This window comes from Solanum lycopersicum, chromosome 8, assembly GCF_036512215.1.
Source record: "Solanum lycopersicum chromosome 8, SLM_r2.1".
In the NCBI taxonomy this organism is placed as follows: domain Eukaryota; kingdom Viridiplantae; phylum Streptophyta; class Magnoliopsida; order Solanales; family Solanaceae; genus Solanum; species Solanum lycopersicum.
The window spans coordinates 61,447,491-61,463,638 of record NC_090807.1 but is presented as its reverse complement, the minus strand read 5'-3'; the positions used below and the strand labels follow the sequence as shown (position 1 = coordinate 61,463,638).

The following is a 16,148-nucleotide window of genomic DNA, read 5'->3' as shown; positions in this document are numbered from 1 at the left end:
AGGATAAAATGGGAAGATTTTGATTATTCCCCAAATCATATTACAAGATATAATACTAAACATCAATCCATATGAATAACATGGCTTCTTAAGAGATATGCAAAGTCATTAATGGACAAGTAAAAGTTAATGAAAGGAATATATTTTGAATGAACATCAATAACATTATATCATCCGTAAATTAAACAATTTATGACTTATTTTTCTTTTCAATCAGCCTAAAAAAGAATGACATGTTTTCATAGTTAGTTACGATTTAACTTTTAAATGTTCATTATACCCTTAATGAAATAATTAGTTATACAAACATCTATGGCTAATTTTAGACCACAAATTTCAAATTTCAAATTTCAAAAGTCTTTTTTCTTTCTTAAACTTTATATCAAGTCATATTACCTCACATAAATAAGGACGGATATAGTACTCTAAATTTGGTCCCGAAACAGAGATTGGTGCAAATTTCAACACCAAAAATGTTCTCATTCTATTTGAAATTTTTGAAGTTGAAGTTGAGTTTAAAGGCATAATACATAAACATGTCATTTAACTTGGCTTCAAATCACATTTATGCCTTTTAACTTTGGGTGTGCACAAGTAGACACTTAAACTTGTTCAAAATTGAACAAATAGACACACATGTCCTACGTGACATCCTACATGTCATTTTTTTGTCTTACATGGTGTTCAACGTGTATTGTGTCATGTAGGACTCATGCGCTTACTTGTTCAACTTTATACAAGTTTAAATATCTACTTGTGAATATTCAAAATTGGAGGACATAAACATAAAATGAAGTCTAAAGGCACATTTATGTATATGTTATATGTAAATGTGCTCTTTAATTTGGTTCTACTTGTCATCTATGTCCTACGACTTTGGGTGTCCATAAGTAGGCACTTAAACTATTCGAAAAATCGAACAAATAGACACACACGTCAAATGTGACATCCTACATGGCATCGTATGTGTATATGTCACAATGGATGCATGTGCCTACTTGTTCAACATTATATAAGTTAAGTATTTACTTGTACATACCCAAAGTTGAAAGGCATAGATGAAGATAGAGCCAAATTAAAGAGCACGTTTATATATTATGCCGAATTTTAAACTTGTTCATTATATAAATGGATTTCTCTGTAGTTTTGAAGAAACCACTCCACATAAAAAGAAGTATACTATGCAAAAATGGAGTCTATTACAATTTATTTCTTTGCTTCTCTATTTTTCATACTTGTTATTCTCAAAATAAGAAGTAGCCATGCTTCTTCTTCTTCTTCTTCAAAGCTTCCTCCAGGACCATGGAAATTACCTATTATTGGGAACTTACACCAATTAGTAGCTGATGGCCCTTTAGTCCACAAAGTCCGAGACTTAGCTGAAAAAACATGGACCAATAATGCACTTGCAACAACATGTCCCTACTATACTTGTTTCCACACCTGAAACTGCAAAACAAGTGATGAAAACTCAAGACATAGTCTTTGCATCAAGGTTTCAGCCTCTTGCTGCTAAGATTATTTCTTATGATTCCGCCAACATAGGATTCCTTCCATATGGTGATTACTGGAGACAGATGCGTAAAATATGTGTACTTGATCTTCTAAGCGCCAAGCGCGTTCAGTCCTTCCGGTCTCTTAGAGAGGAAGAATTCCCAGGTCAGAAGTTGATTCAAAATTTTAAATTAATGATTTCAAATTATGCTAATATAACTATAGAAAACAAGCAAACTTATAACGAAATTGTAAAATTCGCTCGTCTTTTTGTATTTCCTTTTGTTTCTTTTAAAAAAATGAAATAGGTAAAGGGAATTACAAGGTGAGGAACTGAACCTTCACCAATAAGGTAAAACTTCAAGTAGTTAACCAACTGAGCTACTAATATCCCTCCACTCCTTTTGTTTTAACTGAAGTGTCTAACATTCTTTTTTAATCTGTTTTAAAAATAATATGAAGTATCTCTTTCTATGTTTGGTAGTTCTGTAATCCAACACTCTACGGGTTCACTTGAACTTACTCTTGACATTCTAGATCCACCTCTGTCTCAGGTCTTGCTAGATTCTTGGCTAGTCATGCTGGATCCCCTGTTAATTTGACTCAATTGCTACATTCTACTATGTTGACTGAAGCAGCAGTTGAGAAAAAGTTCAAAAACACAGAGAAGTTCATATCTATATTATCTGAACTTCTTAAAGTTGGAACTGGCTTTACTTATACTGATTTTTACCCTTCAATCAAGTGGCTTCAACATATAACTGGTCTTGAGTCAAAATTGGAGAAGCTTCATCATGAAATAGATAGGCTACTTGATGAGATTATAGATGATCATATTGTTGTTGACAACAACACCACAAGTATGCATGAGGACCTGGTGGATGTCCTTTTAAGAGTACAAAATGATGAAAAATATGAAATAACTCGAAAAAATATTAAAGCAGTGATCTTGGTTAGTTCACTCTACTCCGATCCTCTTCTCATACTATTATATGTAGAAGCTATATGAAATTCTCAATTTATGACATGTTCATGCTATGCACATGTATCAGGACATGTTTTCAGCAGGAACAGATACTTCAGCAACAACAGTTGATTGGACAATGGCCGAAATGCTGACGAACCCAAGTGTGTTAGAGAAAGCACAAGAAGAAGTGAGGAGAGTATTTGGTGAAAAAGGTTATGTAGATGAATCAAAGTTTGATCAATTGAAATACTTAAAAGCAGTGATCAAAGAGACACTCAGGTTGCATCCACCTGCCCCTTTGTTACTCCCAAGGTTGAGTAGAGAAAAATGTGAGATTGATGGTTATGATATACAAGAAAAAACTCAAGTGTTGGTGAACGTTTGAGCAATTGGAAGAGACTCGACATATTGGGAGGATGCAGAGTGCTTTAAAGCAGAGAGATTTCTTGATAGTTCAATTGATTTCAATGGAAATAAGTTTGAGTACATACCATTTGGAGCCGGAAGAAGGATGTGTCCAGGCATGTCCTTTGATCTAGCAAATGTAGAACATCCATTGGCTCTTTTTCAATACCATTTTGATTGGAAGCTACCCAATGGAATGAAACATCAAGAATTGGATATGAGTCAGCTGTATCTTGGTGTGACAGTGAGAAGACAACTTGATATGCATGTAATTCCTATTATCACCAACCCAGTTTAACAATAATAAAAGCAGCAATTTTTCTAATAAAACTTTCATTGGTCGTATCGTACCATTAACTAGCAATAATGAACATTATTTCTACAGTCGTAACTTTTGATCGTCTTTTTTATTCTTTTGTGTCCACGGTGACGAATAGAATGATCATCGGGTCTTCTAATTCAACTATAAAACCAAAATATCTTACCGTTAGACAGCAAGTACAAAATAAGACAAATCCAACGCGGGAAGTAATCGCTGGGATCAGTCTTACCACTTCATAGACCTCAACTACAAACTCAACTTATACCGTGATTTGAGTTCACAGTGTCACCACAAATTTCACAAATTATGATGATTTCAGTCTAGTATGGTTCAAGAGCTGTTGAAATTGAGGACTTGAAAATGTGGCTATAAAAACGTTCAGACATAAAGCCTGAGAAAGATATTCCTATTGCTGTAGTTTGAATAAACTTAGAGCATCAAAAGTAAAATTTCTGATACAACAACATTTTTCCTATAATACACGCTCAAAACTACTAGATAAAAGATAATTCCTCAAAAATATCAAAGATTAATGTTAGAGATCAAAAACATTTGGTAAAAATAGTAAATAAGGAGTTTAGTAATACCCTACAAAACATCTAATGCCTGAAGTGCCTCACGTTGGTGAAAACAAGTGAGACTCCATACTTGTTACAACACTCCACTGCATCTTTGTCCCTTATGCTCCCTCCTGGTTCTGCAATAACGCTTACTCCGCTTTGACACGCCTCTTCAACAGCATCATTCCATGCTGATTTAATTAAAAAAAATTGTTATGAGAAAAAAAAAAACAATAAGAAACATGTGTCTAAGGCACATTACAAGATGATACCAATTTTTTTCTTTATGGTATATTTTCTTAAAATTTGCACTTTCGACCAGTCATAGTTTGTCGAAACCTATTGTCCCACTTTGTTTTAAAGTAAGACTTGCTCTACCAGTACATGTACGTACCAAATGGGAAGAAAGCATCACTTGCCAAAGCAGCTCCTTTTACTTCATCTCCAGCTTTCCTCATAGCAATCCTCAAACTCTCTAGACGATTTGGTTGTCCACTCCCCATTCCTAACATACAATTGTTCTACAATAAAAAAAATTACATTTAGAAAACAATGAAAGAAATATCATTTATTAGATATATCAGCCATAAGTACCTTTGCAATTACTATGGCATTGCTCTTGACATGCTTGACACATAACCAAGCAAACTGTGCATCGATAAGCTCATTTTCTTGTGGAGTTTTGTCAGACATGACATTGAATTGGATATCTTCCGGGGTCAAATCATCTGAATCCTGGGCTAACCAACCACCACCAATTTGTCTGAGAGAAAGCTTGCCCTTGTTGTTTTTACTTGCCTCAAGGATTCTCAAAGTCTTAGACTTCCCACGGAGAACCTCAAGACCCTTCTCTGTGTATTTTGGTGCGACTACTATTTCATAAAACATCCTAGTCTCACCATCTGTGGGGCTTCTAAATTCTCTAATATCCTTTGCAAGAGCCTGCAAAGAACCAAAATAGATTAGTTAAAAGAGTTGTCAACCTTGATGTGACACCTAAACTTATAGTTTGATTTTGTATTTCTCCAACACTAGAAGGTGTGGTAGAGCAGATAAAAAAAATTCAACACAACTCCTATAAAAAGTAGTACCAAATACAATGCATCATCACCCATTTAGGTTTCCAGAAAGAAACAAAAAGAGCACAATTGTAAGATCATAATCAACAAAAGATCAAAATATGCATCTGAATAGGTCCATTGAGTAATTTTACCTCATCAACTTCGACATTGAAGGCTACTATACCACCAAATGCACTAACTGGATCTGCTTTCACAGCTAGCCTATATGCTTCAATGATATCATTCCGTGATGCAACTCCACAAGGATTTGTATGCTTCACAACAACACAAGTTGGTTGATTAAAATCACAGACACAATTCCAAGCTGCATCAGCGTCCAGGTAGTTGTTATATGACATCTCCTACATCAAGAAGAAGGCAATCATTAGCCTTGAAACGTCAACTAGAAGAATCCATTCACGTGATGTTAAATTTAGAGCAATGAACTATCCAGTGTTCAAATGCACACTAAACAGAATTTGAGAATCTGCCAAAGTTATGAACATTAGAATTCTAACCTTGCCATGGTGTTGGATAACAGTTGCAATTCCACCAGCGTTAACCTCAGACAGAGACTTGTCCACATAAACTGCAGCCTTCTGATGAGGATTTTCACCATATCGAAGTTGGTCTTTTAGAGAGAGCGGCACTGTCAGGCTGGGAGGGAACTTATCTACCAACAGAGACCAAAGTCATCAATCAGTATCGTAGCAGATGAAAAGGCCTGCATTCTCTCTCTCACATACACACCCTCAGTTTTAACATCATATTCAACAGAATTCGAAGCACAATGAGGCTTTGAAGGCTACTGTTCATCAAAATTAAAATAAATTTGAAACCTTATTTTACCATGGAAAACCATCGACATTTACATATATTTCAAATGAAGAGGCCGAGTATGATCGTTTTAATGTTTTCAAGTTCTTTATTGAACCTCTTTATTTCTTGTTATGGGGAGGGGATGGGAGGAAGAGGGATTTGTTTTATTGGGCTGTATTAGTTTTGAAAGGGAATACCTCCAACAGTCTGTTTCCACAGCCATTCTGAAACTGCAGAATCATATGAAGCAACATGTTGAAAAGCTTTCCAGGCCAACTTCCTTCGAAATTGTTGATCATCATTATCTCCACGAAGGAACTCCAAAAGATCTGGGTAATCTTCAGAATCAACTACGACCAAAACATCCCTATGATTCTGTTAAATAAGCATTGCCCACAGTTAGACACAGAGCTGTACACAACACAATGTAACAGCCAGCATTTTCTAGAGAAGGTAGTTAAATGTGGGAGAATTCACGCAGAGAAGAAGTACACCAAAAGATAGAAAGCCTCCCAAAAAGATTCAGCAAACATTACAAATGGTGTAAGACAATAACCATGATTTTACCAGATACAGTATTGTTATTGATGTATGCCACATAAATTGAAGCATACAACATATTATCCAGAAAAGCAATTCATAGAATTTTAGCATAGCTGGAACACAAGTTAGCTCCTTGTTCAACTCAGATACTTAATAATGAATAAGAGCTTCCTACATAGCACAGAATGGCATTATAAAGCTGAATTTTAGCATAGCTGGAACACAAGTTAGCTCCTTCTTCAACTCAGATACTTAATAATGGATAAGAGCTTCCCACATAGCACAGAATGGCATTATAAAGCTAAGAGGAAAGTTTCAAATTTCAGATGTACCTACTGTATCCCACAACCTTTCTGATATATAAAGCATCCTACACAAGCCACACAAACTCCGAGTAGGAAAAAACCATTTTTTATCTTAGGAGTCGTGATTGCTCCCACAACATTTATACAATTAAGATCAAGAAGCCAAAGCATAAAGCTGTAGCAGAGAAGATTCGAAGATGAAAAAATGTTGGTTCACAAGTGATTAACATAAAAGTAACTTGTCTTATACAAGTTGCAGGTCAGGGAAAAGTAATAAGCTAAGCAACCTTTGCAGCAGCCCTAATCATGGCAGGTCCACCAATATCGATGTTTTCAATTCCATCTTCAAATGAAATGCCACTTGAAGAAGAAACCTTGGCATAAAAGGGATACAAATTGACCACTACAACATCAAATGTACCTGCACATTGAAAACATCATTCATTTGTTTCCTTATTTCTAACATTGCATCATGCTCCTATAAGACTAGATGTATGCCAAACCCCAGGCTTTTTTGGTAACCAAGCAATAAGTGTTTCCATAATGCAAAATACCTTTTTGCAACAGAAACCTTGATTCCTTTTTTTAATTAAGTAAAGACCTTGAATCCTTTGGTCCCAAGGTCAGGGTGTAAACTATGTATTCTACCATAATAAAAATCAATTAGCTCACCAATTTCATGTTTTTCAAGAGCTTCCATGTGATGCTCCTGATCTCTTCTAGCAAGGATACCTCCATGAATGCCTGGATGCAAAGTTTTTACACGGCCATCAAGCTGTGACAAGGAGAAAATTTCTCAGTTATGTTTTTGAAGTTAAACGTCATGAGTCACTGCTCTCATGTTATAAAATCAACTACAAGGATGTGTAAGCACAACACTTATTGGATCAAACATTAAGAGAAAAGTTTGAATACAATATACTACGAACCATACAAAGAAGGGGTGGGCATTCGGCTCAAACTTTCGGTTTTCGGTTATTTATTAGTGTATACGGAAAATCAAACCGAATTAATTTAATTTGGTTCGAGTTTTTTCCAGTTCTGTTCTTTGGTGTGAACCCAATTAATGGCCTATTTTTTCTGCTTGCAAAATGGTTTTTTTTAAAGTTCAAAATGGCTATTTTGTGTTTTATGAGACAAATACCTGCCTCAATCTTATCTTATGAACTTGCGCATCAAAAAAATTGCTTGACACATAATAATTAGCTTGGTGAATTTCACCAAAACAATCATGATTTAATCTGAGCTAAAATTTTGAAAAAGATATAATTTCTAATATATTCCCTTATTAGATTACATTACTATAGAAACAGACATAATACTTAAAAATTTAATACCGTTTCATAGTTAGATTATATCCTCATTAGAATATGGTTACAACAACTGAATGAAAGGCAAAACTTCCAACCGTAAAGAAATGGCTAAAGAAATAACGTACGCCACAAAAACATACCCTGCAGAGCTATTAAACCATTCACAGAATTTCAGTTAACTGAAGAACCGGGATCCTATAACCAAGAACCAAATAGAATCTGAAGTTTTGAATAAATTAAAACTGGAGCCAATGAACCTAATTAAATCGGTCCGATCCGATTTTTTGGTTCTCTGGTATTCATGCCCCCCCACCCCCCAATACAAAGATGTGCACGAAATATGAAATTGCAAAGGAAATAAAGGTACATTATATGTAAAAACAAAGTTATGTAGCTAAAAAGAAGTCAACCATCATAGCGAAGACAAATGAAATTAAAGCGGTTAAAAAACAGTGTTAAGAAGAGTAGATGCAAGGTCTGTATCCAAAAAAAAAAAAAAGTGAAGATGCAAGGATTGGCATTTCGAGGTAGGTGTTCCATAAAATTTTTATTTTATTGAGAATAGAATTATTTTTTATAACCCTGGTGTCTGGAGCAGCCTGTGCACACCTCGACTAATTCCACAGGGTACCTGCTACCTCCCACCGGCACAGATACCAGGTAGCACCATCCACCAAAGCTTGGACAGATGGGAGTGTTTAGGGATTGCCTTACCCCAGGGCAAGTTCCAGTTATACCTTTCAAACATTAGTCAGGAGTTCCTACCATTTCAGGGAAACGAGTCAGCTCTTCCACTTTGGTGACAGACACACCAGCACCTTCCAAAGCAGATGCAGTGCCTCCCGTTGAAACAATTGTGTACCTGCAAAATAGATTAAATAAGAGATCTTTGCAATTTGAGAATTATCCAGTGGGATGTAAATAAGTTGTATGATTTTGGCCAGTAAATATAGGTAGCAACTAGACACTTCGATTTGCAAGATAATGGGTACAGTCTCATTAAAAGGAGCACACGCAAAGACATAGGGGACACCAGCACCAATCAGATTAAGCCTAGATGATAACATAACCGAGTGACTCTCAATGCAGATTAGGATTATGCCCTTTCATGTGATGCTTAACAGTGTTTCTTTCTTTAGGAAAGTAACTGCAAGTAAAGTTCGGCAGTCATGTACATATATTTAAGATTCACTTCAGTAACAAACTAACAGCTCTAGGCCAAGCAATTTGACTTGTAGATGCTGCAACCATCCTTCAATTATTTTTGTAAAATATGAAAAAATGTTTTCGTAATCTTTACCCCAACTCCTGCAGCCCATTGCCAAGCTTAGCCAAGTCTGTCTTATCTGAAAGTGATATCAATGCTTGCTTCCTCCCTAACATAACCATATACGTGAATAGTAAGTTCACATGAGCGTACAGTGATTGAATACATTCCAAATTTTAAATTGATAAGAATTATTAAACACTGCCTAACTTCTAAAACACAAGGTTGCTGTCATGAATGTCAATTTTGTCAGTAGCATTCCAAAACAGAATTTAACTAATTAAAAGGGATTAACTTAAATTTACTCCAAAAATAATTTTTTAAAAAAGGGACCTGAAGTTGACAGCTTGGGAGCAGACTGAGGAGTAGCTACAGTTTCAGCCATAGCTTTCACTGGATGAACAATCAACCTATACGACGTCTTCGAGAACTGGACCTCGCAGACCACAAAAATTATTATCACATAGAAGAAGAACTATTAGGAGTAGTTTTATTTTTCTCAATTTTTCATTACCTGTTGTGGGCCGAAACAATGATCAGTTCTTGTTCGGATGGTGTGGAGCTGCGGAATTTGAGTGCGGAAAGCTTTGGCGGCAATGGCGGTGGCCGGCGTGGTGGCGGCGGAAGAGGCCGATAACATTGTTTTTGTTCACTTTTTGGGGGGGTTTTAAAAAAAGACTATCTGGGTTTTAATTTGGATGAAGAGGAGAAGAGAGTGGCAACACTTACCTATAGCCTTTGTACTTTGCCCATTAGCCCTAGAAATTAATTATTTTTTTTATGAGGTGATAGACTAAAAATATATTTTGATATTTTATTTTTTTTTAAGTTTTACGTTTCAACTATCAATATATATATATATATATATATATATTTTATTATTATTATTAATATTACTATTAATCCTTTATCTTGTATTTAATTAGTATATATGATGATTTAATTTTGTTCATATGACAATTGATTTATTAATTTTTACACGTATTTTTGATTAATATTTTCTCCGTTATATTTTATACGTGATCTCTTTTTATAAATAGTTGAACTATAATACTTGTCATCTTATAAAATTTATGCATAAATTATCATATTTTGCCTATTATATTCTTGATAGAATAGTTAATTAATCTTGAAATTTATTCGTCATTAATTATAAAGTTGACTTAATAAAACATTAAATAAAGTTAAAGTTAGATCATTTCTTAATGCATATGCATGTAAATAGGTGACATATAAAATAGGACGGAGAATGATGTTTCAGATAAAAATTCATAAAAAAATAATTACCTTTGTTTTTGAATTTTAATCATTTAAAAATTCATTTAATTCCTTTAATTGTATCGCGTATTCGTAGAAATGTATTTTAGCCCTTTTATATTTGTCTTAAGAATGAATCAATTAACACGATATATTTCGAAGAAGGTGATGAATATTATCTAAGATAATATGTACTTATTGATAATGTGAAGTTAACTATATATATTAGAATTTTGAAGATAAACTATACAATTCAAAAGTTTCCGATTGAGTAGGATTAAAAGACCATGTATGTATGAAAGTTCAATAATATTATCACATAGACAAATGTAAAAGTAAAGATTGATACAAATTATACTAGGGAGGATGCTTCAAATATTTTAGATCATTAATTTAATAAATTATAGAAAGAGATGTTAATAATATATGGGTAAATGACATAAATAATAAATAATCATATGTCTTTTATAAATTTTTAATGACTAAGATTTCTCAAAAATATATAAAAATACGGATACATAATAGGGCTGATATAATAAAAAGGTGGAGGATACATTATATATTTTTTGTCACATTTTTGTATCCATATCATTTTTTGTAACATTTTTGTATCCGCCTCATTTTTTATTACATTTTTATATCCGCCTCATTTTTTGTCACATTTTTGTATCCGCCTCGTTTTTAAAATTTTTATATCCGTCTCATTTTTTGTCATATTTTTGTATCTGCGTATCCGTCTGATTTTAAGCACATTTTTATATCCGCCTCATTTTTTGTCACATCTTTGTATTCGCCTTTATTTTTGCCACATTTTTATATCCACCTCATTTAACTTAAAAATGAGAGATTTTAAATATTTTTAAAATTAATAAAAGATAAGGATAATAAGTGAACTTAAGAAGAGGATTTTTGTCAAGTTTCCATAATATATATCGTATTTAAATTTTATGATGAAATAGAAGCTTTTTCAATTTTACTATTGATCCCTTTTTTTGATATCTTATCAGATATTGTTACTTTTTGATTTCGTAAACTTACTTCTTAACATACTTTTATAATTAAAAGTTTATCAAAAATAACTTTTATTCCCTTAAAAGATAAATAAAATATATTTATATTTCATCCTATTTATTTATGAAAAAATTCCACAATTTCTTTTATTTGAAATTCATAATTTACTCCAGTTTAAATTTATCAAGGATTTCAAAGTGATAAACAACTATACGAGGAAATAAGTAAAAGAAGGAAGAAAAAAGACCATTCAATTAGTGTTTAGTCCTTGTATATACAACTAACTAATGTTTTATTTCTAAAGATAAATATTTTTTCAATTATATATCTAAATATATAACTTGATTTTAATTAATATTTATATTTTAAATATATATAAATAATCATATAAAATTAAATAAAGTATATTATGTCAGGTATAGAGTATACATATGTGTAAGGAGCAGTGGATTATGGCAGGATTTGAGTTTGTAAAGCTGGCGGTACTCTTCTCTATCCATTCAAAGCTCTTTGTTTAACATAACGTGTCACTCTCTAAGCACTAAAGGTGGCAAAAATCCACACTGTTATAGCGACCCCACTCTGAAAAAGAGCTTTCCTCAGACACTCCGTCTTCCAGCTTCCGCATTCCACTTTGTCAATTCTCCCATCACTCACAGTAAACTCTCTTTATCTTTCATCTTCATCTTCCTCCCCCCCCCCCCCCCAATACCCTTCTTTCTTTTCTCTGTTTACAACTCTTCTAGTGAACTAAAGCTCTTGTTTAACTATAGTTGTGATTTTTAAAACTTGAAGTTGTATTTGGACATGTAGTTTTCTTGAAAAAATTTGAACTTTTGTTAGTGGGGAAGATAAATTTGATTTTTTTATTGATTAAGGCCAAAAGCTAGTTCTGTGGTTCTTTCTTTGTTGCATTCAGATATTGATGTTTGTTTGTATTTGTTTATCAATTTTTGGCTTGATAAATTGTCTCTATTCAGTCTCTGTTCTTTGTTTCCACTTTATGTTGAGTTAACAATTTATAGATTTATGCACAACTTGGTTTTATAGGACAACTAGTTGTTTATAGCAATTTGCTGGCTCTGTGTAAGACTGTTGTTATCATTTTGTCAATTATAAGGCTGAAATTTAAGATGTTGAAGAAAAAAGGGTGTGATTTTAGCCTTTTGGGATGTCTCAAAATGTTAAAAAAACCATGAAAGTTCTTTTTTTAAACTGGTTAGACTTATACCGAGAATGTTCTAAATTTGTCATATTTATCTGGTACTCTTATTGAAAACTGTGATTTGATCATTCTGTGAATAAACTTCTGTACTGAGATTTTTAGGACTTGAACATTTTATGCAGATGGCGTACATATGACCACTTTTGGAAGTATAGATGGCAGAGTTACTTCAATTGGTCAACACTGTTATGATCTTGCTGATCAAGCCTTTGTCACTTGTCAAATTCACTTGCTTCTTCGGTGTGAGAACAATTTGCATTGTTATCCAAACATGGACAGAACTGCTGAGAGCTGCTATGGGTTTTCATGCCAGATTACTCTGGAAACTGACAATTTGGGCTATTGCTGTTCTATCCCTGCCTATACGAAGTTTAACTGCTCTACAAAGGGAAAGGGCGGTGAGAGTTATTTTTGAGAAGTGTATTGTGTGTGTCCTTTTTAATGCTTTAGTTTTTAAGATGTTTTTTCCACATGCCTTATATGTAGTGTTAATTTTTTGTTTATTTTAGTGCTTCATGAACCAGAATTATGGAAACTAATAAGTGAATCATCTGAATGGATAGCACACTCAATTTTGTTAGACCAGTACATAAGGTGGTCAAATTCCCCATCTTACATTTTGTGCAGCACTCGTTTGAATATCCATGTTTTAAATGTTAACTATAGTCTATAATAGCTATGTGTCTTAAGCTCGGAGTAAGGAGGAGGATTGTGGTAGTTGACAATCAACTTAAAACTAGCCTAACTAGTGTGAAGTTTTCCGATATCTAATATTTGGCATACAATAGAACCTGGATAGACCAGAATGAAAAAAATAGGATTCACGTAGACTCATACTAGATTGATATCAATGCTTGTAAAATTTGTGAAATCTGGAGTAATCTGGAATTGTGTTTTGGTATTACTACTGAAGGGAAAACAAAGTTGAAAGAAGATGAGTGGAGCTGGATAAGGTAATTTAACGAGTTTCTATCTTCTCTTTTCTTGTACACCTTGTGTGAGTGTGGCGGGGGTTTGGGGGACCAGAACATTTTCTATTGTATGAGGTTTACTTGTCCTTTTTACAACTTTCACCTGTATAACTTGAATATAATCTTGGTAGACTTCACAGGTAGCTCTATTTCCAAATGCCGTTCAGTTTTGTGGAATAATTTCTTCAGAGAAAAAAATGATTGGTAACTTCATTATCATTATGGTACTACCTGATCTAATCCCATAAACAGAAAATTTCAATGCCACATTAACTTTGAAATCTCCAGTGTTAGTAGTCAGGAGTTACTAATCTGTTCCTCGTTAAAGATCTCCTGCAATTCATATTGGATGCAAGGACTCTGTGTGTGTGTGTGTGTATATATATAGTCTCTGTGTGTGTTTCGTTTAGTGGCACAGATGTCTATTTAGTTATGTCTTTAATTGAGTTTTGAGTTAGTATTTTTTGGCTGACTAAAAGCAACTGACTTGATATAGCCTCTACTCTTCATTTTGAGGAGTTGGTAGTATTTGGCTGACTTAGAGCGACTGACTTGAAGCCTCTACTCTTCATTTTGAGGATTTGGTATTATTTTGCAGACTTAAGCAACTGACTTGAGAACAATAATGTGCAGCTGGAGATGCATCTGCAGGAAATGCAGATCGAGTTTGAAAATCTTGTTTGGGAAAGGAAGCAACTTGAGAAGAAAATACTAGTAGCCATCAAGGATAAAAAGATAATGCAGGCCATGTTAGCAGAACTCGAGGATGAACATGACGATGCCATCGTCAAAATTGAGCAATTGGAGGACCAGGTGAAATATTATCTTTCTCTACTGATAAAATCTCTGTTTGTATACTACAATACTAGTACATGCACTTGAGATTTATAGAAGCTACCATTCTACCACTCGCTTGCTCCATTATATCAGCTAGTGTCTAAGTTTTGTAGCATCATTGTTCTGCTAACTTCTTCTGAGCAACAAAGAAGCAAAGCATATTAAGGAGAATATAAATCTGAAGTGTTGAAGGAATACATACATTCAGAACTATTTGACTTGAAGAAAAAGTAACCCTGTTAGGATGGGTCAGAAAGTTGATCATTTACTTGATTTCCTGGATTTTGGGACTGTAATATCAAAGTTCTCCATTATTGTTTCGTCAGTGTCACATATTGTTTTAGCTTAGTAAGGAGAGGAGCTGATTAATAGACAAAGGGTTTATCTGATCAGTTGTTTAGGACAAGATGCCATAGTTAAGGCCCTTTTTGCAATGATTATCCTGCCTTTTTCTTATACAGGAGAGCAGCTATATCCGGATCTGTGTGTTTCAGGGCATTGGATGGTTAATATATATATATATATATATATATATAGATATATAAGAATTAAGAATGAGAATAAGAGCATTGTGATTATGGTGATACGGCTTATAGACTATATAAACTTTTTTTATGTAGTAGAAAGTAACTTCTTACTGCTAATTGTCGAGTCAATGAAACATAGCCTAGAGTTACTGCTTGAATATCTGTCCCATTTGTTATGTGTATGAGTTGAGATTTGGTTTCTTAAGTTTTCAGCTGGATAACGTTTTTCCGTTCAGACATGTATTTCTTGCTACTTCGAAAAAAATGGATCTTATTGAGAGAGATATTGAGGTAAACTAGTCACAGAAAGCGGTAGCTTCGATTTGTTATAATGGTCCTGTAAGTTCCAATTTTTCATCTGCTCATGATACGGAAAATCTTGAGACGGGAAAGCCTGAACTTTGTATTTGGTGTGATATAGCTTAAGAATCTGAAGGTGGAAAATCAACGATTGAATGAAGTTCATGGTAAAGCACTTTCAGACCTTGAAGACCATTTTGATGGCCCAGTAATGCAAGGCTGTAGCGATGCTGTTCCATTTTGGAGATCAAGTGGCATTGAGAGCGTGGCCATACACAAGGAAGGAATGCAAGAAGATAACAGCAAAAACGGAAGTACGAGCTCTGAATTTGTGGAAGCCAGATCCTGTCGAGATGTCAACAGGCCACGTACTCAGACTACGTTTGAGTATTTTGACACAAATGATGTGCTACAACAACGAAGGGATCTAGCTGTTTACCAGACCCTTTTTAGTGCAATATTATCGCTCTTAGTTGGAACGATCATATGGAAAGCTGAAGATGCATGCATGCCTCTAGTCCTCGCGCTATTTGCTGTCGTTGTCATGTCGTTGTGGAGTGTGGTCCAGTTCTTCTCGACTATTAGGAACAGACCTGCGTCTGATGCAGTTGCTCTGTTGAGCTTCAATTGGTTTTTGCTCGGAACACTGACATATCCTACGTTGCCAAGGATCACCCCTGTATTTGCACCAGTGTTATGGACTCTCTCAGACAGGGCTGTGGAGCTGCTAGGTTTCTGAATCTTTTGAGTTTTTTTGCTTTTCGCAGTCTGACACATACTACACACTGTTTCTGGTCCTGTTGATGCGTGTAAACTAAAAGTTTATCAAATGTTTGTTCTTTTTGGGGTTTTGTCTTGTAAATTTCTCCTGAAGGAGATAGGTTTTGCTTAAACAGTTGTGTTATTGATGTCATGGATGATAAGTAAATGTATAATATCCGTCTTTATTAGTTCTCCAGCTTGG

The 16,148-nt window shown here is 34.3% G+C and overlaps 2 protein-coding genes and 1 long non-coding RNA gene across 3 annotated transcripts; 1 reads left to right on the top strand and 2 right to left on the bottom strand.

The window, feature by feature from the left end:
• Window positions 1–1,105: 1,105 nt before the first annotated feature.
• LOC138337799 (uncharacterized) lies at window positions 1,106–3,093 on the bottom strand. The gene is made up of 2 exons (XR_011211269.1): window positions 2,953–3,093; window positions 1,106–1,449 (listed from the first exon to the last, which is right to left on the bottom strand). It is a non-coding gene; the product is annotated as an uncharacterized lncRNA (long non-coding RNA).
• A 524-nt stretch (window positions 3,094–3,617) lies between these two features.
• Window positions 3,618–9,738, bottom strand: IMPCHASE (putative inosine monophosphate cyclohydrolase). The gene is given in 12 exon segments (NM_001247775.2): window positions 3,618–3,939; window positions 4,143–4,269; window positions 4,343–4,690; window positions 4,962–5,171; window positions 5,328–5,482; window positions 5,826–6,003; window positions 6,764–6,897; window positions 7,149–7,251; window positions 8,555–8,651; window positions 9,090–9,165; window positions 9,390–9,486; window positions 9,571–9,738. Coding segments are annotated over 12 exon segments (1,803 nt in total). The 5' UTR covers window positions 9,697–9,738; the 3' UTR covers window positions 3,618–3,787.
• A 1,981-nt stretch (window positions 9,739–11,719) lies between these two features.
• LOC101256209 (uncharacterized) lies at window positions 11,720–16,142 on the top strand. The gene is made up of 4 exons (XM_004245975.5): window positions 11,720–11,982; window positions 12,672–12,947; window positions 14,154–14,333; window positions 15,306–16,142. The coding sequence occupies exons 2-4, from the start codon at window positions 12,705–12,707 to the stop codon at window positions 15,921–15,923; spliced, it is 1,041 nt and encodes a 346-aa protein (XP_004246023.2). The 5' UTR covers window positions 11,720–11,982; window positions 12,672–12,704; the 3' UTR covers window positions 15,924–16,142.
• Window positions 16,143–16,148: the final 6 nt, after the last annotated feature.